Raw genomic sequence first — 25,619 nt, forward strand, 5'->3', positions numbered from 1 at the left:
CGGTGCGTGTGAGAGAAAAGCCAGTGATCTTGCCCTGGGCAAACTTATCCCACCAGCAGACAGGAAACACCCGATCATAGTAGATGTGAAGGGGGAGACAGGAGTGAGGTGGAGCTTGAGATGGACTGATGAGAGAGTTGGAGGGAAAACTTGGAGAGACTTTTGTTTCTGATTTTATCATTAGACAGATGGATTATAGTGAATGCAAGTCGAGAATAAGGCAAGTCGAAACCATGATGAACTCTGAAAGATATGGGCGTCATTGCCGTTCACGTCATAAGTGAGTGGGACCGGGAGGAACCATCAAAGTTCTCCTTAACAACATAGTGGTTGTGAGTCGTACTTGAGGGAATGAAAATTGAAGCGTTGGGGAGGACACTGTCTTTGGATCTGTTCAACGAAATGTCCTATTGTTTTGATAATTCATTCCTCATATTACTCCTTTTGTGATTGTACACTTGTTGCTGTTGAGGTTCGGCATCTCCTAGTTCCTGATTACAAGATTCTGAATGTATCCATGTACCGTCTGGGTAGGTACATGTCCGAGAGGGTGGCAACAGGTCCCTCTTGCCCCGGTTCGACTTGTGCGGCTCATGACATTGTTTCTACAGCACAGTCAGTAGCTTGGGTTGTGGCTAGTAGGGCAGTGTATTGAAAGAATCTGGCAATACGATACGTAGCCAGATTGGGGAGTGACAACACAATGTATTGTGATATTGTACATACAGCGATGTAATTGGAGTACAGTAATAGAATGGGAATAACATTAAAAGTTTTTGCAAGAGCCATTATTTTAAAAAACACGTTTAATGGAACACTGAGAATATTATGTGCATTAAAGCTAATTTATTATTATAAACACAGTCCAGTTGCTTAGCTTAGCTGACCTTGACGTTCCAACACATCCAAGCATTTGCTTATTGAATATTGTGCACTTAAAATATAGATGCCGCATCATGCCATCAAATATTGCGATATCAGATTTTCTTACGTGCGAGATTTTCTTACATCCTTCCTCCTCTGTCTCTCTTGCCATTGATGGTGCCTCAGTCCTCTGTGTAGACTCTTCATTCATGTATTTTGGTAAAGGACAACCTTAGAAAAAGGAAGGTGAAAGTCAGCTGGAAATGTCCAGACTGTCAGAACTGAGCTGTTGTTCATCTGCGCTGACTCATTTGTGGACTTTTCTCCAAAAAGAAGAAGACCAGAGTGACGAGAAGCAGTGAGAGTTCTCAGTGGGAGTTGCTGGAAAGAATTAGATGAGAAACAAATATATTGCAGGGACAGCTCATGTGGAGAAGTTTGGAGACAAGGTTATGGAGGCCAGATGGTTTGGACACCTGGACTGGAGAGCCAGTGGGCCAGGTATGATTAAGAACAGAGGTGCCAGGGTACAGATGCAGAGGAAGACGAATGGTGAATGAGATTGGCATGACTGGGGAGGATGCTCAGGACGGGGCAGAGGAGGCAAACTTGCTGTGACAGCTCCTCACAGGAAATGATAAGAAGAAGAGGAAAAAGATTCAGCGCAGCTTTGTTTTTAATGACATTGTGTTACGATGCGAACAAATAGTGGGTGGAGGAGAGGACTGATTTTGTCCTTTCAAAAATCCACTCATGCATTAATAGGCGAGCGAAAAAAGTAACCCAATGTGTTTTAGCTATCGCTTAATACAACGACAACACAACACTTTTCCCAACTTAGAACTCTGCTTTGTATATTTGCTTCTGCCGCCGTCTGTGAGAGTTATTCCTCTGTTGTTTTCTCCTCAAACAGGGTCACTGGTTATTTCTGCTGAGCTGAATTACGCAATAGTTAAACAAAACAAAGCATTGCGTCCTTCATGAAAGAGGCACAAATACAGCCTTGAAAACCAAAACAGAAAATGTCAACTCAAGGAAGCGGAATAGATATAATATATCGACACTACTAGCCCCGCCGTCCTTCTGGAGCCTCCAGACAGCCATAAACTTGTTTTTTTTTTCCTTTAAGAATGTGATGTTCAAACTGACAAGGTGGCATATCTAGAAGAAAAAGTGGCATAAGCCGGAGCAAAGTCAAATAAGGATAGATAGCACCCTTTCTTCCGGGAACTGTCTTTGTTGGCTGACGACCTCTCATCCATGATTCAGTGCTTGTCTCCAGTCTGGGAGTTTGTCTCCCCGGAGGATAAAAAGTGGGGGCGTCAGGGGAAATATTGAACATCCTACTGCAGCTCTACACCAGGGACCGTGCTTTTCTCTCGGGAGGAGAGATGCAATGTGTTGGAGAAATTGTGTTGATGTAAATCATCTCGCATTGTGTCACAATTTCCTGACTCATGAAAGGGTTCGAGTTCATCCAGCTTTGTATGTTCGAAATATGCTTGTGCTCGAATCGAAGTTGACCTGACTTGACTCTGACTTGAAACAGTTCCAACAGAGCAGTAAAAAACGCGAGTTGATACAAGCATGGCATTTGTTACCATATGCTCTTTGAATCCTACTTCAGCTGGCCACTCTACACTCAAAGGTTCATTTGTAACTGAAAGTACATGGATTTTAAGCCAAATAAAAGTAACTCAGGTTGAAGATTAAGATGGGTATTTTAAAGGCAGTTGGGTCATGTAAATATTTGATCCATCTATTGATGTATTGTTGAAATGTGAATACATACCCATGATCTCTTGGCATGCACATATTGAAGTATTGCCAATGAAGTATTGCAATATTTGAGCCTATCGCCCTACTTGTACGGGTGAAAGCCCATTTATGCTCAACGTTACATACTGATCTGGATGTGGATGGATACGGATACAGATGGAGCCTTGTGAGAGACACGGACCATCTTACGAATACGGACCAAACGGAGCAGTGCCACCGAAAAACTGTGGTGGCAGTGACGCTCTTACTACCCAATATGTAGCTAGAATAACACTTGAAGTCTGTCCTCCAGTCGCAATATAATTAACGGCTTCACCAACCACCGTCTCCAGCAACGCTGCCTTTTTTTTCTTCTTTTGTGCAAGATGTACATTATCAATAGTTCTTCCACAGTCGCCATGTTTCTTTTGGAGTTTGTTGTCATAAACTTTTGACGCTGGGCTGCTCCCCCTGGTGGATATATTGATGAACACAGAAGCACAGAACGCATGTGATCATTGACGGAAATGGACGGGTACAATTTTGTACATAAAGGGAGCTTAAATAAGCTTTGACTAGTCTTGAATTACCCGGATGGTGTACAGAAATGGCACTGGATGTTCTTGCCTCTACAGGATGTGACACGTCAGCCTTCTGTAACAAAGGCAGGAGAACGTTTTGGCAGACATGGTGCATATGTCTCGAGGCCAAACTGGGTATTTACCTTCCCACAGTGGAGGATTGACACCTACAGATTCTGGATAATTTTCTCATCCTCATGTGTGACAGATCCGGCACAGCTGCTCCTGTGGATGCAGCCAGGCTTGGCCTGTATGCCAGAAAGCCGAGGCCTCATGAGTCAGTCCTACCAACCAGAGGAGCACTTCTCAAGCACACCGGGTGTGCCGCCTACAAGGCTGGATGCGTGTAGGCCCAGGCAACCCGGTGTCAGCCAAAAGCAGAGAACCCTGCAGACTGGGGAGGGCAGAAGGTCGGTGAGCCATGGCGCTTCTTCTGAACTGCCAATTCTCCAGCAACCAAGGGGGGCTGTGGCAGATGAACACTTGGTCTCACGTGTACAGATGTGCCGTTGCAAATCTGTACATGATAATCCCTTTCTTTCCCTTCCTGTGTCTGTATCTAAAGAATGGATGCAGCCATGCACATGGTACCAAAACATCGCAATATTGAACTTCCCTCCTAACATTCAATTTCAAACCATTTTTGGACTCTAATATCAATGAATTCCATGTCATTAGAAGAAAAAAATGGGGCAGCCATCTTGAAATTAAGTGTTGCCAGCTGTGTTTTTCAACTGAATTTAGTGCTTGTATCAGCAATTGAACTTGTCTTCTCCTCAACCATTAGCGATAAACCTTTTATGGGTCGGGCTCCTAAATAGGGTTGTGTGTTATTTGGTAATATTTCCACATTGTTATTTTATTATTTCATGTTACTGTTAAATGGGGAAAAAAACATGGTGAGGTGGATTCACTTACCCACAGGTTAAAGCAGGAAGGCAGTTTTCTGTAGCGTTTTCATGCAGTAAAAGCAAAACATTTCATTGTATGTACTTAAATTTGAACTGGATTAACTGGAATGAAAACGTATATACAGTATATAAGTGAGACATAGGGTACCACAAATGTGACTGCAGTATGAACGAATAATGGTTTCAATACAGCGCTTTGGGCATCCTGCAAAGACCGATGTAAACGTGAGCCATTTATTATTTCCCTTAACTTTCCCTGTCTGCTCGGCCTGATAACACGTTTTGAAAGTTTTCCTTTTTTAATCAGTAGCAGGTGTTGCTCATGTGGTATCGCTAAAAATAGCTTGTAGCAAATGCAGTGAGAAGACGCTCACAGAGCGTTGAATTTCTTCATGGTCTATTACCAATGCAGCAGTGCTCGCTGAGAACAAAGTGGAGGGTGTGAGAACATCCTAAAGTGTGAAACAGCGGGCGAAGCGTCATTCCCACAAACAGATGTTTCGTTTGACTGGCGGCTGAATGGCGCTTGATTGTGTTCAAGCAAACAGACCCCGCTATTCTGGAACACAACCCAAAGCAAACGCATGTCGAGCGCCAAACTGCAGGTGTTGTAAAATGGCTAATCGCCGCTTTGCCGAGCGCCGCGAACAGCAAATACAAGTAAACTGGCAATTTGGATGGCGTAATTGCTTTCTCTGCGGGCGGCCGTGTCACCTGGGCGTCTGTTCATCATGTTCTCCGATGGCGGCCTGCTGTTCCACAAACTGTTGTATCAATCATCAGAAACATGAGTTTCAGATGCTGATGGAGGGAAAAGTCATTTTGAGAAGGAAATGAAATCAGACAACTAGAAAAGGTGGGGAAACCAGGAGTCATTGCTTCACCCTCTGATAAACTGCTGGTGTCAAACATGTCGGGACGTATGGTTAAATATGGTCATAGAGTTACACCGCGACTGAAAAATGGAATTTTATATCTTTCAATAAAACGCAGAAATAGCAGGCTAAATATACTGGCTGCTCACTGCAAATGAGCTCCTAAATAGGAACATTATTTTTTTTACTTACTACTATGAACATTCGACTGTCAGCGGCTGTAAATGGTCAGATGTTCCACCTTCCTGCAGGGGATTTAAGAGGTGTGAATAAGCAGTACGGCTTAAGGGTGTTATCTCTTGAAAAAAAACTGGCTGTTACTGATTTAATTTGCTTTTATTTGCACTATTCCCTATTCATCTTGTCATGACATTGGCATATGTGGTGGTTCAGGTTACAACTGATGAAGTAGCTTGAGGCAGGATTTAAAAACATGTTGGTGTGGTTGATTTTTTTCTTCTGGCCATCTGGTTATTCTCTTGTACTTGGGGGAACACATCATCATGCATAACCAGCAAAGTTAAAAATAGCTGCTTCGGGTTTAACTCCAAAATATTCCCCGAGCACCAAAGCTGAATCAAATAAGCAGAGAATTAGAATAATGCAACACTCCTTCAAATAGTATCCAAAACCGTCAGACTATTTATTTGATAACAACATCCGTAACTTAAAAGGTCCCATTCTTGTGCATGTAGCAACCGTTTTGGTCCAATTTGGTTCGTCACATGAGGGTCAAGTGCCATATAGTGTGCCGTATAACTGTGTTTTAATAAAAGTCCCAAGTACAAAGGTCCAAGACTGTGAGGTCCAAGTAATAGTTAAAAAAGTGGACCTTTAGGGGCCTAATGCCATTCCAAGCGGGCAAAGAAGACAGAAATAATACACTGAATTGGTGGGATCGGCATAAGATCATGGCCGTGGTGAAACCAGGAATGCTTAAGTCAGCGAAATAGTTTATTTTTATACAAATCACATTCAGATACGGTGGAAAACAGGAGGAAAAAAGGCTGCCCTGCCATCACATTTCTAGTAAAATCATAGCCATAACACACACAGTAGCATATATTTTTTGCATTTCAAATATGATTGATGGCAATGAGCCTGACTGTCCCGCAGGTGGCAGTAGCGTGAGCGAATTCACTGACAATAAAACCAACAAAGATTATGATCAATTATGGCTCCTCTGTGGTGGGTGGTAAACATGACTACAGCAGGAAATACGAATGCTCCGGAGTCTGACATGGAGCGTCAGAGTAAACAACGTGGATTTGCAAACTTGTGAATGTGGCGTCACACATTTTTGTGACGATGATACCACACCTCGTGCAAACAAACCACTTTGTAGCGTGTACTTCATGCATCCCCTTCTCACTTCATCTCCGTCTCTGTCCTGCCATCTGTTTTCAGTTTCCCCACCTTCTTCCTTTCCCTTTTATGAATGAGTGACGGCAAGCTGCCAAAGATGTCCTTGTGATATAGTGGTTGCACACGGTGTTGCTGTGGCAACTCAGAAATGTATGGCAACCAAGGAGCGACTTAAGATTCAAGGCGCCACCACAACCTTGTCGGCGATAGTTCACTCATTGCCGTGGCATAACCAAGTGGTATTTTAAGAACACAGGTGCATACGTTACGAACTACAAATGTGAGCTTGTTATTTGGCTGCTCATTCGGTGCTGTTGCAACAAGGTCCAAGTCAGACATATGAATGTGCTTTTTTTTAAATGCAGTGTCACTAACCCTCTAGTTGTTTAGGTGGAATGAACAGAGGACAGTAACCGCCATATAGTCTGAGCTGCACGGGACGGTGAAAAAGGTGGTTCAGTGGCACCCAACAGTGCAGCTTCTCTTCCAAGCTGTGAAACCTGTCCAGTTAAGAAGCAACACTGACGGCTAATCAGTTTTCCGTGCCGCTGTGTAAATGGAACAGCAGACGGCAGGTGTGAATTTGAGACAGTTAGCAAGGCAGCCTCTGACAAAGGAATGGTTCTGCGGGTGATGGCCTCAGACCACTGCCCTGTCCTCATGCTGCCTGGCAGATATTTGATCACTTTTGCCGGTGTCAGTCTGCGAGCTGTTGCATGAGCTGGTGTCTGCAGCCCACAATGCTGCGTGGAGCTCTTTGATGGCAAAGTTCCTGCGCCACTATAGGGCGTCCCCACCTTGACATTGTCCCGTTGAGAAACAGGCTGAAAAATGAGCCGCAACAGCTGGTGATAACAACATGGAAACATGCTATTGAAAGTCATGTCTACTTGTCTAGGGAGAAATGATTATAATAATTGTCTTGAGGAATAAGCAAGGGATGCAATTGCCGTATTAACCATTGTATACAAATTAATATAAGTATGTCAACTAAATTAAGTTAAGAATATCTTTCAAATAAACTTGTGTGCACCTGAGCATTGTGTATATTACACACACACACATCCATGATCATGTGTCTCATCATTTGGTTCAAATTCAACATGTTCAGAATAGAATGGATTTAACTATAGATTTTGATTATTGATCATTTTCTTATTAGCCACATGATGCCGGTCAACACATTGAACATTGACCAAAATGATAATGTTTCTCAACTGTTGAGCTTGTTTTGTTTTTTCATTTGTGGTGACAACAGCATCACTATATACAGTACAGCGACACACAAACTACTCACGACTGATAGCACAACCAAGCTAACTTAAGTTGGAGATCAGCAGCGCTAACCAAGCTCATTCAAGCCCAGCAGCAGCTCATTTTTTATTTCAGATTTATGTGGGAAAGGTGTGGCGCGTGTGTACAAACAAGGGCGCTTCATCTGACAGATGTTGTGGATAATGCGGACACGGATGTCACACATTTTGAAGGTCTGACTGACAGACATCTACATACATTTCCGTCTCGTCTCATCTAGTCAACAAAAACTCATGCATAATCGTGGCGTTATTGTCGACAAGGACCCATGTTTGGTTCTTCATCGTCATGTTATCGTCCAAAAAAAGGTTGTTCACGAAATATTTTTATCACTGTTGCCGAAAACAACACTGCTGCAAACAAGGTCTTGCATCAATCAATAACTTTGGGCTGGATGCTCAAAGTTCCTGGTGCTTTAGCACTTTCAGTGAATTATGTCGAGGTTGTAGACAAGGATGAACAAATCCCATTTTTGCTGTGGTACTGCGGCCTAGAAGCAGGAGCCATTATATAGTGTTTGTCTGCCTGGTTCATTATCTGAACTGCAAAAGAGGCTGAGGAATGCTCTCTGTCGCACACGCGTCACACCCACCCACAATTTAACCCCAAAATAAAACTGACAGCCTGTTGCAGTACAAACAACGTTTGCATGGAGCTCAAGCTCGGCAAGTGTCATGCGTTCGTCTTTGAGGCTTGCAAGAGTGTTCAGATACAGCATCGCTCTGGTCTTGTCGAAGCACTTTTAAAAGTTTTTTGTCTGCCATTGGCTTGTTTACTCTGGTAGGTTCCACAGCAGAATATCTTCAATAATGTTTTTAAGAATGTTGATGACAACGTGGAAAATGTGCATCACGCTGATCATACAACCCGTGGCTGGCGAAACTGCATGCTGGTTGTGCATTGTTCAAAGAGCTGGAGATGGAGCTCACTTAGGCTTTGTTGGATTGAGTGGTTTCATATGAAACTATTAAACAGATTGATTTTACAAAAAGGTTCCTGTTGGCGTAATAGTGTTATCAAAGCCATGCAAAGTGTGCTCCTAAAGGCCATTACTGTGTGAAAGTCTCAAGTCAGCATGTCTGCACTCTTTGTTTGAATATCAATGTGCGATTGACCGATGCCTTCTTTATGGTGGAAGGAAACTGTACATTGATCACTTGTTTGTGTGTGTGTGTGTGTGTGTGTGTGTGTGTGTGTGTGTGTGTGTGTGTGTGGCCAGAAGTTCTTCAGCGCCATTTAACTAGCGGCCTGTCGTCACAGAGTCTTATATAAGTGGTGATAATCCAATTAAGGCTGCCGGAAAAATGTGTTTGAATTCATCAAACAGTGAGATTTCTCCCCCTCACCTTAATCTAGGTCACCACTGGAGGAGCAGATGCATTAGAAAATGCAGGAAAGAGGCCTGCGGAAAGTCAGGGAAGCATGTTATTTGGAACAGTACTGTTGAATATTGTCAGAAACAAACATTTGTTGGGGTTCCTGAGCTCACTGGGGTGAACTTTTCCATCTCAAATCCATCTAAAGACAATTTCATTCCCAGGACAGATGGTCAGAAGAGCAAAGGTTACTACAGTGAACAAGAATCCTTGTGGTTTCTCTATGACAAAGAGCAGCATCTGTTGAGAACATTCTTCTCTGAAGCCTCAAAACAGAAACTTCAGCCCAGACATGCTAGATAATACTACCCAAAACACAAGGTGATTATAATCACAGTAACGTCCATCACACCCAAATAGGTGACTGTCATTTCCCATTCCCATAAATATAGTGCTATTTAGCATCATTATGCAGATTTTCTATTAGAACAAAGTCATTTTCATCATCGCTGAAACAGACAGATTCTTGAATCTGGGTCTGCAACCACCATCTATTTTGATACTCGACTAGTCCACTGACATGCTATGCATGTACTATGTCTGATTGTAGTTGTGTATATAGTGATTTAACAAAGAAGAAAACATATAGAAATTGGGGCAAATGTAACATACATTTTGTTTCAGTAACTTTGCATTTGAATTGCTCAAAATGCTATGGAAAGGTAAGTTTGCATCTCACTTTAGTCTGCTATGCATCAACTGTGAACTGTTCCCAGACCCTCAGAGTGTCAGTGTGACGACTCATCGGCTCAAGAACCTGAAAAAAGTATCTTCCAATTAACATACAACAGTGATGCAGAACCCTGAAAATGCTGATGACTTTTTGGTGAGGAAAGACGCGTGGATGACGTGTTGAAAATGAATACGACAGAAGGAAAAAAAACAGAAAAGAAAAAGTTCAATACGGTCAGAAGACATGAGAAGTATGTGAGGGTTGTGCAGGACGTGGATGAGGACGGTGAGACAGGGGTGCGGTGCGCTCTTGGAGTTGAAAGCAGAACATAGGTGTGAACAAGGGAGGTGAAGACAAGAGTGCAGGCAGGGTGGAACAGGTGGTGACAAGTGATGGTGGGGTGACAGAAGAGGATGGACGGGACAAGTTCTGCTCACGTGGAGTCACGGAGGCCAGGTGATGGGAAAACAATCACGTTCATGGACTGAGAAGGAAAGGGTGTCTGTGATTCAACAGAAGGAGCTTGTTTCATACTGTGAAAACTACTCTCTGCATAATTAGAAATATTTGAGTGTCACACACAATGGACAGTGAGAAGGATTTGTTATGGATTTTGGATATACAAACAGTCTGTGGACAAGAAATGCAGGACTCATCTGTGGAGCCTTTTAGAATTCAGAGTGATGCAGAGCTGCCACTGAGAAGTGCCTCGAGTGCTTCCTATACTTGGTTAAAGATTTTATATTTTATATATGTGAAAGCTGCCGGTTGTAGATATGAAAAATATTTTCCAACTTGCAGAGGTTTCTAACGTGGTTCCTCACACACCACAGGCAGGTTATTATTTTTCCTATGTTGCTTTTGATGTTTTATGCAACAAGTAATGGTGGAAAATCTGTATGTGTCTAATATATTCATTGTTATCACCTATATTTAAATATAAATCATATTTTTCAGTTGCTAGCATTACTAGCCTTAGCTCCGATGAGTTATTTGTTGATGTTATTTCTGAAGTATAGACAGCATTTCCCCATAATTTGAGGTTACCCACTCCTAGTTACAGCTTCATACTATATTTTGAACTTATGAGAAGCACAGCTCTTGGTGTAAAAATGACCTTCAGATGTTAAAACCAGAGATATTTTGGCAGGCATGTCTTAGTTTTGTCACATTTTAGATTGTGTTTCATTTATATGCTTCAAAGAATGTCAAGCAATGAACCCCCACTTACTTTCACTCCAGCAATTTTCAAATGTCATTCATGTCCACTGAGCAGAGCCATTCACAAGAAGTGCCAAAAGCAACATATTCTGCACAACGACTGAATCAGGACGCCGACATGAAAAATTAAAGCTGTATTGTCTGATCTGATATATTTATTTAAAATGTAAATGTCATATTTTTTGGTTTTGAAGAGCCATTGTGCCTCTGATGTTTTCAGCAAAAAAAAGCAGCAGTATTTACAATGTCAATAAGATGAAGTGGGTTCTCCGGTGCACACACTTGAGCACATGTGAGACCATCAGGGGTGGCGTTGTTCCACCCATCACCATGCAGGGAGGAGGCTAAAAGGAAGGATCGGGGAGGTGGAAGCTTTTAATTTTGGCACAGCTGAGTCTGCGCGCTTTCACCCGCACAAACTGGAATGGGCTCCAGATGAGATTTGGATTGAACGCCAGAACAAGATTCCTCTGATAGAATGCAGAGCTCCCTCCGAAGACCAGCGTAATGATTGTTTCTGGGCTGAAATATCTTGCTAAAATGGGGGGTGTGAGTGTGTGGTGCGAGTAACGTGTCAGCGCCCAGCATGATTGAAAGATCAAATATGTCGTTCATTTTTAATGTTGTCTATTTATACGCTTCAATCGGAACAGATTGATTGACCTTTTACTGCATCCGCCCAGCTAAAAGGGAACAGACACTTCTGAGTTGCCTTCCGTCACTCCAAAAGCTCTCATTTACCAAACATATTCAATAGTGTCCACTCAACAAAATGCTGATGTGATTCATTAATATTAGCCAGCATTATTACTTTATCGATGAACATTACCGGTGCTGAATAACATCAGTGCCTGTTTGCTCTTTATAGCCATGAAACTTGTGGTTTAATGGCAAGTGTTTAATTATTCATTCTCTTCAAATGTCAAAATCTATTTTTTTTTTTTTTTTTGCAACCAACAAGCATGCAGTAAGGACATGGCGTTCAGAGGAGGCTTTATGCAATGTGTTTTTCTTCGGTCCTTTTTACTTAGAAAAACACTAAACAATTCCTGGAGCACAGATATGAAGTGGTGAGAGTCCAGTGATGATTGAACCTTGGAAAATGTGGAGGAATGCCTTGAGAGAATCAAGACTCTATTCAATGCATAGGACTATTTTTTTTCCAGTGACTGCTGTTGCTGGATTCCTCTTTCCTTGTTATTATCACACTTTTTTTCCTAATATTAATACATATTACATTAGATATCATTCTCATTTTTAATGGTTTTAAGCACCATAATGTTAGTCATAGGTGAACCTTGTATTATTTTGATTCATATATATGATGTTTTACATCATTGTTAATTAACCCTTAAAGCACCAGAGTTTTTATGCTGAAACATTCTACTCTGATCTCACTATTTCAAAAGGCTGTAGTTTGAAAATGGTTTCAGTTAAAGGCGTACCATCGAAGAGAAGAATCTTTAGAGTGAACCAAAGTTTGGGATGTAAGGAAATTCACTCTATTTTTTTTTATTATGACATCATCAGGTGGCGCTTATAGTGAATTGCATAACCAATGACAGATCTGGAGATATTCTTTCTCATCTCTCACGCACCACTTATGACAATGGAATTCATGGCTGTCGTTTACAGCAGCAACATGTTCACTGCTGCTGCCTGTCTGGGCGAACATCGTCATCAGAGTGTGAATATTCCTCTTCAGGATCTGAGTCAAATTCTTGCTCTCTGTTTTGCTCCTGCTACGTACTGTAACTACAACCTTTTCCCCTGATTGATTTCTGCTTGTGTGAAGCATTGACTACATCAGGCTCCATGTTTGCAGCTTTAGTAGTTTAAATGCAGCTGTTTTTGTTTCACCACGGCGCTTAAAAGCTTGAAAGAGCACCAGAGGACATTACGGATGGTGCACTATTGCTGTTGCGATTAGTTGTGCGAGGATCACTCATGTCCGTCCTAGGTCTGCTGCTTGCACAGGAAGATTCAATCCGACGTGAAGATGCACTGACTTTGAGCACTGCAGACAAACATTTATACAGAATTGGTTACAAAGTAGATTCTGACAACACTGACTTGGTCGAGAGACTTGTTTTTTCATTGATCACCATTTCAGTAACACTTATGGTATTAGCCATTAACTAACTAATTCCCTGCCTTTCTGCCAGTATTCATACATTATGATGTTATTTAGAAAGGACTTTCCAGGCTAAAATGTAGTCTGGCTCAACAGTACTTACAAATGATTCACTACTGAGTAATATGCAGCAAAAACACGCATGAATAAGTGGTTTATTTGTGGTAGTAAACTTGTTCCCTGATCTAAAGGGTAACCACCATTTGTTTGGCACAGTAAATAGCATTGCTACCAGTTTTACTACAGGTGTCCCAAGGTACTGCAACAGTTCATAATCATGTTCCTGAATACTTGAAAACCGTGTCAGCCAGGCCTGAACAGCCCTGCCTTTTTTGTTTCTAAGAATCCAAGTTGGATGGTCGTCCAACAGGGCTTCCCTCGACAACAGATGAGCTTTACCAAAAACAGAAAACTCTTTCAACACCCATTGAAATGACAAAACCATGTGACGTCACTGGCTATCAATGGAAATAAAGCGGCTTCTCGGTCCTCATGACAAGTGTGAAGGAAAGCTCATTCAGCACCGTCTTTTATATGATGCTGACAGGAGCACAAAACTGAGAAGGTCACCTCTAAATAGAGGGAATGAAGGCATCAAGCAGCGCTGGAGTCATCTGCCAAGACAAGAACCTGTTCTGATTGGCACCTTCACTGCTATTCCTGGTAGCAGTCTGTTGTGTGGTAGACTAGAGGGCGCCAGTCCTGACTGGAGAATCTATCGATTCCGATTGAACCCCGAGTGTGCAGCGCTTGTCAGTGAAGAGCTGCGTGTTAAAGCTCAGGGTGCGCTTTGTTAGTTGCTTCGTATGTGAGTCCCGTGTCATCATTATTCAGTGATTCACAGTGTGCAGCCAAAACACTCACTCTTATCTGTTAAGAGGCTGCAGAGATGCAGTCAGACGGCTCCGGGTGGGCGGATGGGTGGAGGAATGCAAAGGATGGCGAGAAGCAAGAGAAGAGGGAGAGAGAGAGAGAGAGACTTTGGTTCTCTACTGGGAACCAACTTTTCCTCTCAACATGAAGCCAGTGAGCATCCAGACTTCAAGAGCTTTAGATCCTGAATATTCACGCTGGTGGCATTTCGCTGTGCGGAGGCGGTGACGTTCCTCAGAAACGGGAGAGAGAATGTGAAGTATTAATCATGGTGTCGCTTGTCCTGGTTTGCACCAGGTCTCTTAGATCCAGCTGACTCAGGGAGAGACGGATCCGACAGGCAGCGCCACAACTTTCTCTCCTTACTATGTTTTCTCCTGCTCTGACTGAGTGGAAAATATTAGTATCGTCTTCACCTTTTTTTTCTATTCCATTCAGAGTTTCAAACTGATCAGGTTTTGTTCAGACTAAACAAGCTACAGCAGACTGACCATCAGTAAGCATTCCAATGCAGTATTTGTGGGCTCAGTAGGACACCATCCAGTCAAAATACTCTCATTTGTTACTTGGATCAACCTCAGGTTTTATTCCATGCCAATCTAATAAAACCAATAAATGTTTCTCTCTTATTATTTCGCTGAACCTTCAGACCAAATATGGTTCAGATCCACCAAAGCCGAAAGTAAAACAGACAGAGGCAATAGTATATTAAAAGTGACTTCAATTTCCTTCAGTATTATTACGTATTATTATATGCTTAAAATATGTAATTTGAATATATATGTTTTTTAATTGAATACACATATTTATTTGAAGATTCTCAATATAGATTAGATGTGTTAGAAGATGGTGAATATCCTGGGTAAAGCAACATGATATTGAGGCACTTTTTATAAATAACTTTTTCAGGGATAAAATTATATCGGAAAAGGTAAACAAACTTTACCTGAATCATAGCCATAAGAATTTGAACAATATCTTTTATTTGTTTTGCTCATGGGAGCCACATTAATGCAAAGAGCTGCGTTTGGCCCCCGGGCTGCACTTTTCCCACCTCAGTTCTAATGTGAGCGGTTTCCTTCCACGCTGTCCTGATGCTCCTGACTGACCAAATAACTGCTTTATAAAGGGGGAGTTCACTGTGTTTCCAAGCTGGCGTTTAAAAATATTCAGATTAACTCTTCGTCATCAGCCTTTGGGATTTCACTCCTACACCAAACCCAGAGACGAAACAGGGAATGGCAGTACTGTTTAACAAGTTGTGTGTCACTGCTGATGAGTTTCCAACAGTGTCACCACTGTGTCATCGCAGTCGTAATGATGACAGTTAGTCATGAGGAAATTTGGGTCTTTGTTTCAATGCTGATCACTGGAGCTTGTGCTCGTGGTCAGCTGTGACACAGGGTGAGGACACATTTCCTTGAAATATGAGCGATGGAGGCCAAAACTGAAATAGGTCTGTGATAGCTGAATAATGTGTATTATGAATACTGTATTAGAATTGTAAATATTGGCATCTCGAGAGCAAGTGGGAAGTCCTTGTAGTGTCTCAGAGTGAGGACTTCGATCTGACAGTGAGTGATCACAGGCACGGGTGACACTTGTCTTGCAAACCTCTATTTACTTTTCATCTTCGAAGTATCTCCTCCTGAGTAATCTGTCAGTTTCTGTGTCAGATACATTTTCTTGCAAATCATCATGTTCTTTTTATTCCCTTTGTCAGTGAGTTCCACCACTCTGTCATTCAAGTACTGTTTGCATTTGTTTGTTATATACAGCCGTCTTGACACTTTCCACGTGAGCTGAACCCAGAAACTACACCTCTGATACTAGATCCGGTGTTTTCCCTTTAACTGTCGCGGACTGTCAACATTTCGATGCGTTTTTTTTATAGTTTAAGGAGAGTCTTTTTATGTTTAGCCTGCTTTGAATTGTCTTCATTTCCATTTCCGAGTTCTCAATAAATATTTTCAGATCCTCTCCACTGTTGATAAGATCCAAGTGTCATCATCAAGCAACAGATAGTTCATTTGTTCTGATACTTGACAGATATCATTAACATATAGCATTAACAATTTGTGTACCGCATTCTGTCTCTATCTGTTTTGAAATAATATTATCTACCTCCACGTAGGCTTTTGCTGGGCCTAGGTTTTTTTCAAATCTCCAAATAATCCGAGGGCATTCATTTTTGGTCACCTGTAGGAAGGAACAATGAGAGAGTCCTCTGTGAAGATGTTTTATGACACAACAGCATTTCGACTGTGCCCAAGGTGAGCAGCAGGCCCTTAAGAATTCTTTACTTTGAGGGATTTGAAGGGAGACTTTCAGGAAAACGGCTAAATTACATTATTCTTAGGCTGGAAAGTGGCTTCTTGAAATACATTTGAAATCACTTGTAATCAAATGTAAGTCGCTGGATTTGATCATGGGAGGATTCTAATAGATTTATGTGCGGATTATGAGTCAGGGAGGGATAAATGACGAATACAGAACAAGAAAAACCACAAGGATGCTTTTGCTGTTCTCTGGAGGCAAATCTTTTGTGTCAAGTTGACGAAATGTCCTAACCTGTTCTCTTGTTTACTCTTGTGTCTAGATGGAGGAAGTAATAGCCCGCATGCAGGATGAGAAAAATGGAATCCCAATCCGAACAGTCAAAAGCTTTCTAACCAAGATACCCAGTGTTTTTTCAGGTAAGAATCCTGTTCTGCTCACTCGCAGCTCTGTAGCTCAGACCTGTGCATTGCACGACCCTGGGGCCACATTCAGCTCTAGTGGGGCCGCCTTCAGGTCAATATTATGCTAAGTGCCTTGCTCTATTACTTTTCCTATACTGGCCCCTGGGAACTGTCCTGTTGTCGCCTCCATTTCGGAGTCTATTTACATTGCCATCGACGTGGAACCTTCATGATGCTGTGACAAGATTCACTTTCTACATTGCAACCTAGGATGGTGGTCTCGCAGCATTAGAAAAAATTCCAACTCAATTTCAATTTTCACTGAATAGAGAATGAACTTATGGGACCTTCAAGTCTCAAGCCATGGTTCTTAAGAAGATACACTTGAAATGGAAGTGGTGTTTTGTCATGCCGCAGCAACAAATAGATAAGGCTCTTTTGTACCAGGGGCCAAGGGGCAGATTTTCACAAAAAAAGAGCAGAGTCAGGTATGGAGATGTAGGCTTGTAATGTAAGGCAAACAACGAAGAGAAGAGTTGAGGCAAAACAAGTGCATGAGCTGACAGCGAAATACAGTGGTCCCTCGGTTTTCGAACGTCCTGGACTTCGAACAAATCGGAGTTTGAACAAAAATGTCAAGATTTTTTTGCTTCTGATTTCGAACGAAAATCCAAAACTCGAATGCTCCCGAAAAAGGCTGGAAAAAACATGATGTGTGTAGACCGATCGACTGACCCACGACGCGCTTTGTTATTGTGTATAACGCAGCCTCTGTATGCAGACGTGTCCCGTTAGCTACATTTACTGTTTTTTCTTCATATTGAGGTGTAAAACCTTTCCTGTCTCCACACTGGACCGTGGTAGATTGTCACAGGGGAGGTGCTCGCTCTCCACACCTCCGAGGCTGGAGCGCACACTCCAGGGTTTGATGTCCTGTTGTGGGCTGGAGCTGGGACAGGGATGAGGCGAGTCTGGGACAGAGCGTTACTTGGTTTATGACTTTGTCACAGCCAAACTGCACAGAAGCGCTGGACACGCACCGGGCACCTCTTCACTTCTGGAGAGACGTCACTCACTCGGCAACCCCTCCCACATGCAGCGGCCACACACATAGAGGAACAGCGCACCTGCAGCAGACACTCTACATTCACTCCTACAAAAGACTATTTTAAGGCTTGGAACGCATTATTTCTTTTTCCATTCATTGTAATGGGAAAAATCGATTCGTCGAAATCAACAAGATTTTGAACAATTCGCTTCTCGAACGGCCGTCTGGAACAGATTGTGGTCGAGAACTGAGGTACCACTGTACAGACAAACCAAGGACAACAGTGGAGCGCATCCTTGAATGGTGAAGAAATGAGACGGGGCAATGTTATATAGTAGAGTAGGTTTACATGCTACCAGAAGTGTTTAGTCAGTCAGACAGTGGAGAGAGCAGAACACGTAAGGTTGACTCAGAATTCTGTGTACGTGTCCCCAGGAGCTTCCCAAATAACATAATGGTTCGTTTGGACTGATGAAGGACCCAGCACAGAGCCAGAACAAAGTTTTTGGACCCCCCCCATGCATGCTACTGTGTGCCAATGCCAGGACTACTAAATATGAATTTGTGGATGCGATCAATGGTTCATTTAGTTTTTGTTCAGTTTTGAATACATACTCTGTAATTTGTTGACTTAGATGAAACTGTCCAGTTTCTGTTATTATTTTTTACATTTATTTAAGAATATCCGAAAACTTTTTTTCCGCCACAGTACTATTATTAGTGTTGATATAGTTAAATATTGTTACCCAAATATAAGTAAAAGAGTTCAGATACAGAGTTTGAAGTACAATAACTCAGAAATTCACAAAATAACCTGCAATTTTACCACATAGGAGAAGGGTCTGAGAAATATTACTGTGTAAGCATGTAGCATGTGTATGCTTTTTATGTTCAAAGTACGCAACACTGTCCCAACTAATGCTACAGCTAATACTAATACTAATTCTGATTCTGCGAACAAACTGAGCGGGTCAAGTTGTGTTGCTTCTCTTTTCTTGAATTACAATGCGCGATTGTCCTCAGGAGACTGTAATATTCATCTTCATCTGTCGTGATGCTTAACAACTTCATGTTAAGCAGCCAGTAATAAAGCAGCACTCAAGACGATTGACATGCAGTGTCAGACGACGCTCAGCAAGACTCTGTGAGAAGACCAGAGACGTGTCAGGCCTCCTGGTTATGGAAGCTAGCGCTTGATGAATTGAATTACTGAGGCTGCCTTTTGACAAGTCGGAGAAAAATTACAATTTGGTTTTGTGATTACATGATTATAATTAGCATGACTGCTTCATGCTAATTAGAATCAATATTCTGACGGTTGCTCATCTGCTGCTGTAATGAACACTGATCAGACAGGGTGAACTGGCACCACTGGCCTGCTCTTCTCTACTTCTCTAGGACCGTTTATGCTGATCCGGATCTGGGCGGAGCCTTTCATCTGTGCTTTGCTTTCATTTCGACCGTATTTCTGCTTGTTTCCAACAAGCTTACAAATATGGACCAAACGGTGCAGTACCACCATAAACCTTGGGGGGCAGTGTTGCTGTTACTACCTGATACGTAGCTCTAGAACAGTGGTTCTTAACCTTGTTGGAGGCACCGAACCCCACCAGTTTCATATGCTCATTCACCGAACCCTTCTTTAGTAAAAAATAAAATATGATTTTTTTTTACTGGTGCACGAAAGGAATTGTGCATTAATATCACCTTGTTCAAATAACAAAACCAACACAGTGCATGAACTCAAAACAACTTACCTCAGTGTGACTTCTGCTGTTGCCTTTGAGAGACCAGTTCAGATATGGGGTCTGATAGGGAGGTCTCACTCTACTGCATAAACCAGCGAAATCTCAGAGCAGGACGCTTTCAATGACTGTGCCCACTAACTGCAGACTAGACTGAGGGGTGGACCTCTGTGGCGGAGGCTCCACCGAACCCCTGAGACCGACTCACCGACTCAACCCTTAGGGTTCGATTGAACCCAGGTTAAGAACCACTGCACTAGAATGACATGGTAGAAATTCTCAATATATTAAACTGCCTCACTGACCACCACCTCCTACAACACTGCCTCCATTTCGTCTTTTGTGCAAGAGGTACATTATCAATGCTTCTTCCACAGTCGCCATGTTGGTTTTGGAGCGTGTCGTCATAAACTTTTGACTCTGGGCTGCTCCCCCTGGTGGAAATAATGTTGAACAGCAATACCAATGCAACAAACACATGGAAGCATACGATTAGTGATGGTAACAGACGGGTACAATTTCATACGTAAAGGAAACATAAGTGACCCTTTACAGTAAATGAGAAAATCGACAGGGATAATTTTTGATCGATTCACTTGTTCAGCTGACTGGCATTTAAGTGATGGCAAGAGTGACAGTGTTTATGTTTAATATCCATGCACCTTGAAGATATTTTTGACAGATTGTGCCGCTAAGCAGGAGAATCACCAGCCGTATCATCAGATGTCTTAACAGAAGACACAATGGCCAAAACTGACAGTGGCTGCTCGACTGGCGTGCTTGGACTCATTTCACTTCTAAACAGGACAAAATGTTGACAAAGGCTCAGACTGAAATAGCTAAACCACAGATGTGGAGCTCATCTTCCTCGAGGGTAGCATGAGAAGGCTCTGCTGAAATGAGCCAGAAACCAATTCAGAGGTTTACTTTTTCATTCAAATGCTAGCACACGTCGCAGAATCAAGTGTGAGCCCTCGTATTTACCAACAATTTTGTTATTGTTAAAATGCACTCTTTTTGACATCAATCTGTGAAAGAATTGAGTTCTGGTGGCGCCGGTGAGAGGAGCAGAGGAAATGTGGAGGGAGGCAGCATGAACATGATTCAGATCAGACGGGATGTACGCACGAATTCATCGTGTTTCTAATTCACACTTTCCCCCCTCATTCTGTCTCCCTGGTCTCCAGCGCACCTCCGCCTGTCACCGTGACAGACAGTAATAATACGGCTGAAAATGTATATTTAACTACAATGACAACAGGATGCTGAGTGTGAAAACACCCTGCGGGCACAGACAGCGGTCCTTTTGTGTTCAGACTGCAGAGGAAATGAATTGACTTGACTGACAATACTTGAGTTGCAAGTGTCGTATGTGTATTGTTAACTTCATATGGATATTGTTGTGCTGCAAAACATCATTAAATTACTTGAACAATTTAAACTTTAAATCATGTTTTAACGTGTTCACTATCTTGATCGGCACAAGGTATAATAACTATTAATAATGCAACATTTCACTTAAAATAGCTTCCTCTTGCTCAACATTAATGACCTTCCGACAGTTCATCAGTTGTAGACTAAAATTAGACGGTTAGCTGATGACTCCAAACCGTCACTGTCCCAGGACAGAATGGAACTGTCCATGGTTATACTCCCCATCCTGTGAACACAAAACCAAATTGTCAGGGTCGGCACCAGCAAACCGTGACCCCAGATGGCACTGTCTGCTGAACAAGCTCGCAGCATTTCTAAATCAAGAGCGCATTTTAGTGGCCACCAAATATTAGGACACTGTTTCATCACCCCTGCAACACTGTCTCATGGTGCCTCATCTACCCATCACTAACTGTGACTGCTGTGAGGCGCCACCAGGCTGAAAGAAAGGAGGCGACCTAGAAAGATCTTGAACTAGTGTAAATGGGGCGGGGGAATCTAAACAGTGAGGATACCATGTGTAATTATGAAATTACATTAGAACTTTTTTTTTGGTTGGCAGTGTGTACCGTGCAGTAATTTATATGGATTTCTACAAGCTAAAAAGCGTTGTGCAGCCAAAATGCTGAGCCCCGTCACAAACCGATAACATCATAGGTGTTTTATTTACCTTGAAGCCCTCAAATTGTGCTGTTTTCTGGTGGAGTGAAGACGAGAAGCATCAGCTGAGACCAGCCGCCGGAACTTTGAACACGAAAAGAGCGCATTTTGAGCGCTTTAATGTACATAAAAGATGTGGAGAGTTCATGACTGAAGTTCAGAACGTTTCTGAATTTGTTTCATGAGTCACTCTCCATGCTGGACCCTGTTTTCAAGACTAGTTTAGAAGTGATCCACATGCAATTCCAGTGTAATGGACATTCACAAAACAGTGAGGATACTCACAAAACAATTGAATGAGAAGAAGAAAAGATCTAATACAACAAGGAAGTTACATCTGAATGGCAGTGATCAGTTTTATAATGTAACTCTGACTCCTGGAGGGCCGCATAAATGCGGTTATAAGGCTGCATGTGGCCGCCAAGCCATACAGGTTCCTGGGTAAGGGACGAAACTAAACCCTGTTCCTCTGTAGAACAAAGCATTAAATAAGTGCTTAATTTCTGAGATAATAAATGGGCAGGAAGCCACAACATTCTTGAATATCTCGCTCACATTTTGCAGATGGCCTTTATGGTTTGGAGCTCAAGTGAAATGGGATTATGTAGAGGCGATGTGATTACAATTTGATATAGACTACATTACATTGTAGCAAGAATGTTTCTCCAGTGTAGGAGCCGCTGTTAAGTTGGCCCTAAGCCCACTACAGTACTGTTCTTCAGCCACCGGTCAGCAGCTAATGAAGTTGAAGGCAGCTCAGCTCAATTGACTGAACAGGTTTTGTCAGAAAGCGTAGTGAATCATTGTCTGTCGACTCCGAGGATTCAAAATAGTGGAGCGATGCTGCTCATGCTGACCTGTGCGTACAACGGAACTTTCTTTCTTGGCTCTTTCGATGGAGACCGGACCCAGCGTGGGCACAAATCCTCCCGGAGACTACGAACTTTTTACATTCCCAGGTCAAATATTTAGCCAGGAACTAAACTAAACAGTAGATAGTGTCATCAGCTGTGACTGAGGCCGACAGGTCCTGTTGCTGTTTCCACGTTTTTAGGCCATCATTCCTCTCTGCTGGTTTGAGTTGGAGAGGCTGTAGGGATGGAAGATTGGAGAATGGACGCTCTATTAGCCGCCCACACTGCGCAGGGTGGGAGGAAATGGGAGATGGGGGGGTATAGGTCAAGAGCGCGAGCGCATTCCCACGTCCATGGAGTTAATAAATAAATGAGCTTTTTTTTTTTTTTGATTGCAGGTTCGGATATCGTGCAGTGGATGATCAAGAACCTGGATATTGAAGATCAAGGTAAAGAAACTTGTGGTCACAATCGCATTTCTAATGTGCTTCCTGTTGACCTTGACGTAGGCTCACATTGCACTGCTAATTGAATCAAGTACTTTGTTATGTAACCCAACACAGCGTGGAGTTTGACAGACACAAACATTGTTTTCTCTGTGTAACCCCCCACGCTTTCATTGGAATGTTTGGATTTACAATATTTTAAATAAGACCTCTACTTTACGGTGTGAGAAATAGCTTCGCTTTTCAATTCTGTTTAATTATGCTGCTTAATTTACAAGTGACTTTGTGCAGGTGACAATAGCGAGATTGTCTTCTACACACACTTTCTTTTGATGTCACAAACTTTCTTTCCCAAGCCGATTCAGAATCCTTACAAATCGAGGTTCTCCAGAGCCCTTTAGCAGGACAGAGTTTACAGTGTTTTTGGTTGTTTTGTCAACATGCAATGCTCCTTCACTGTCTGTTGAACAGGAAGAAATCATGGGAGAGTAACTTGAAGTTTTATGGAGGTGATGTTTTGTTTGCTTCCTAGACGCCTTTAGTGCCTGTCACACCTGCAGGCGTCTGGTAATGCAACCCCTGCCGTTCCAGATTCTGCCTGCATTTGTAAGAGTGGAAGTGTAGCTGAAGTGTGAGTCAACTATGAAGTATTACTCAGGCAGAAGAAGACTACACGCCGGCACTGTTGCACTGATAATGTGAAAGCCTTGTGTCCTGTTTTCGTCCAACAATCAAGCATGCGACGACTTTTGACCAGATGTGGTCTGGTATGTAACAAGTGCTGACATAACTTCCACATTTGACATGGATGATGTCACTGTTCGCAAGATCAAGCCAGCTTCTGTGGTTCCGATTAGGGCTTGACCGATATGCTCTATTAGAGGGCGATGCCAATATTGATATCTGGTGCCTTAGGAAACCTGGTAAGACTTTTGTATTAAGAAAATTAATTTACAGTATATTTTTATTGCAACAAAAAATGTTGACTGACTGACCTTCAAAAAATGGTGCAATAAGCTAGCATGTAATGCAGTCAGTAGTCTAGAGAGAAAAGTAGCGTTTAATCTGTCGCTGAGGAAATGTGAATTACAAAAAGACATTTCAAAAAAGAGGCAGTATATTTCACTTGCACTTTGCCAAAGGCATGAATGAGCGGCAGGCTGTGTTCTTAACACAAGAGGGTGCATTTGTACTCAAATGTCAGCAGGGACCAATATGATGGAGGCAGATAGTGACTGTCCATGCCAAACCGATATATCGGCCAGCCTCTAGTTCTAGCTTGTTCCCCACCTGAACTCTCAAGCCAGTTCAAATTCACCTTCAGGATTCGACACAAGTGAAAGGCCTCTTTGTGACTCAGTTTTTCTGCTTTAAATCGCACACATCCATGTGACAAGTCAGTCAAAGCCAAAGCGCTTCATTACGGAATCTCACTTGAACAGACCTGAGCAGCCATTCTGATCTTCCCACCATGACCCGAACATCACTCCTGATAAAGGGGCCGTGGGTAAATACAATCCATGTGTTAACGGTTGCTTTCTATCCCTTTATAGCACAAAGATAAATGAGGAGATAAGACCCACAAATGCCTCATCTCTTGATCTCGATAAGGGTTCAGCATCAGTGGGAGAAAAACTCCCACACTCTTCTTGGCAGGACTCCAGTCAGCTGAGTGTTTGGCACTGAGCCCTTAATATGATAGACTTAAAGGTGTTTTTTTTCCCAGCGGACCACCAGACTTTTCCAGACTTCAAGCCTGTGGTGCATCAGCACTGAGCCCAGATTCCCTTGATGCCCTCACCTGGTCCGTGGAAGAGCCAAACAGGATTATGTTGGCAGTAATATTGCTGGTGGATTATTTCAATTAGCCTGATGATTTATGGGAGAACGGTGTGAATTGAGTGACCCAAGTACTGCACACTGTGGAGCCATTGCAGAACAATTCATCTGCTGAAATGGAATATTGTCTTCGATAACCTCTACAACTCCCTGCAAGTCAGCTGCTCCTGACTCTGACTCATTCACGCTCTTGTACTCTGTCTTGCTTCGACTGACTCTTCAGCTCATGACTCTTTGTGAATATATATATAAAAGTGAAATTGAAGAAAAGGAGGTATAGAAAGGAATTTTTTAAGGCAATAAACCTTTTAAATCTTCCTATAGTAATGTCTTATAAAAAAAGAGTTCATGAATACTTCATTCTCTCAACTTGGTTGTCTTTGAAAAGTAGCTGACAAGGTCTGAGGTCAGATATTAATAAAAGAAAATCATTCTAAATTGATCAAACGGGATCTTTGATACGCTCCAAGAAGTCGGAGCCCTTCCCACCGGCCTCACGGCAGCGCCTTCGGCTCAGCAATATTTGCTCGGTTTGAGATTCATATCTGCGTCTCACAGCTTATTTGAAGATGATTTTCATTATGGAAGAGGAGTGAGCTCCAGGATGAGAGGCTCCTCCCTGGTTTTGATTCAAGTCTCGACTTGTTCAACACTTCTTTTTTTTATCCCGGACTACAATTAAATTGTTGCTTTCAGCGATTCAACAAAGAGCTGAAAAACATCTCTCTGCCTCACAGTGAATTGCTTTGAAAGTTTTTCTTCACCCTTCTACCTACTTTTAGTTTCTTCACAGGCTCTGTGATCCTCATCAGCCTTTCTTCTTTGACTCCATCACTAGAAATGTAAACATTGCTTTGAGTCATTAGGAACTGAGAGAACGTAAGTCTCTGTGATGCTTTTTAAAAAGCATGGTTTTAGATTTTCCCTTCCAGAATTTGCTTTCTTTTATGTTGCCTTTGCTGTATAA

The 25,619-nt window shown here is 42.3% G+C and overlaps 1 protein-coding gene across 1 annotated transcript in view; it reads left to right on the top strand.

Moving 5' to 3' along the window:
• The window catches only part of rgs7a (regulator of G protein signaling 7a), a 65,228-nt gene that overhangs the window by 24,500 nt on the left and 15,109 nt on the right, over positions 1–25,619 (top strand). Inside the window, exons 3-4 of the mRNA XM_053874851.1 lie at positions 16,545–16,641; positions 22,766–22,816. Of these exons, the coding sequence (XP_053730826.1) occupies positions 16,545–16,641; positions 22,766–22,816 (148 nt within the window). The remainder of the gene's footprint in view (positions 1–16,544; positions 16,642–22,765; positions 22,817–25,619) is intronic.

Source organism: Synchiropus splendidus, chromosome 9 (genome assembly GCF_027744825.2).
Source record: "Synchiropus splendidus isolate RoL2022-P1 chromosome 9, RoL_Sspl_1.0, whole genome shotgun sequence".
NCBI lineage: Eukaryota > Metazoa > Chordata > Actinopteri > Syngnathiformes > Callionymidae > Synchiropus > Synchiropus splendidus.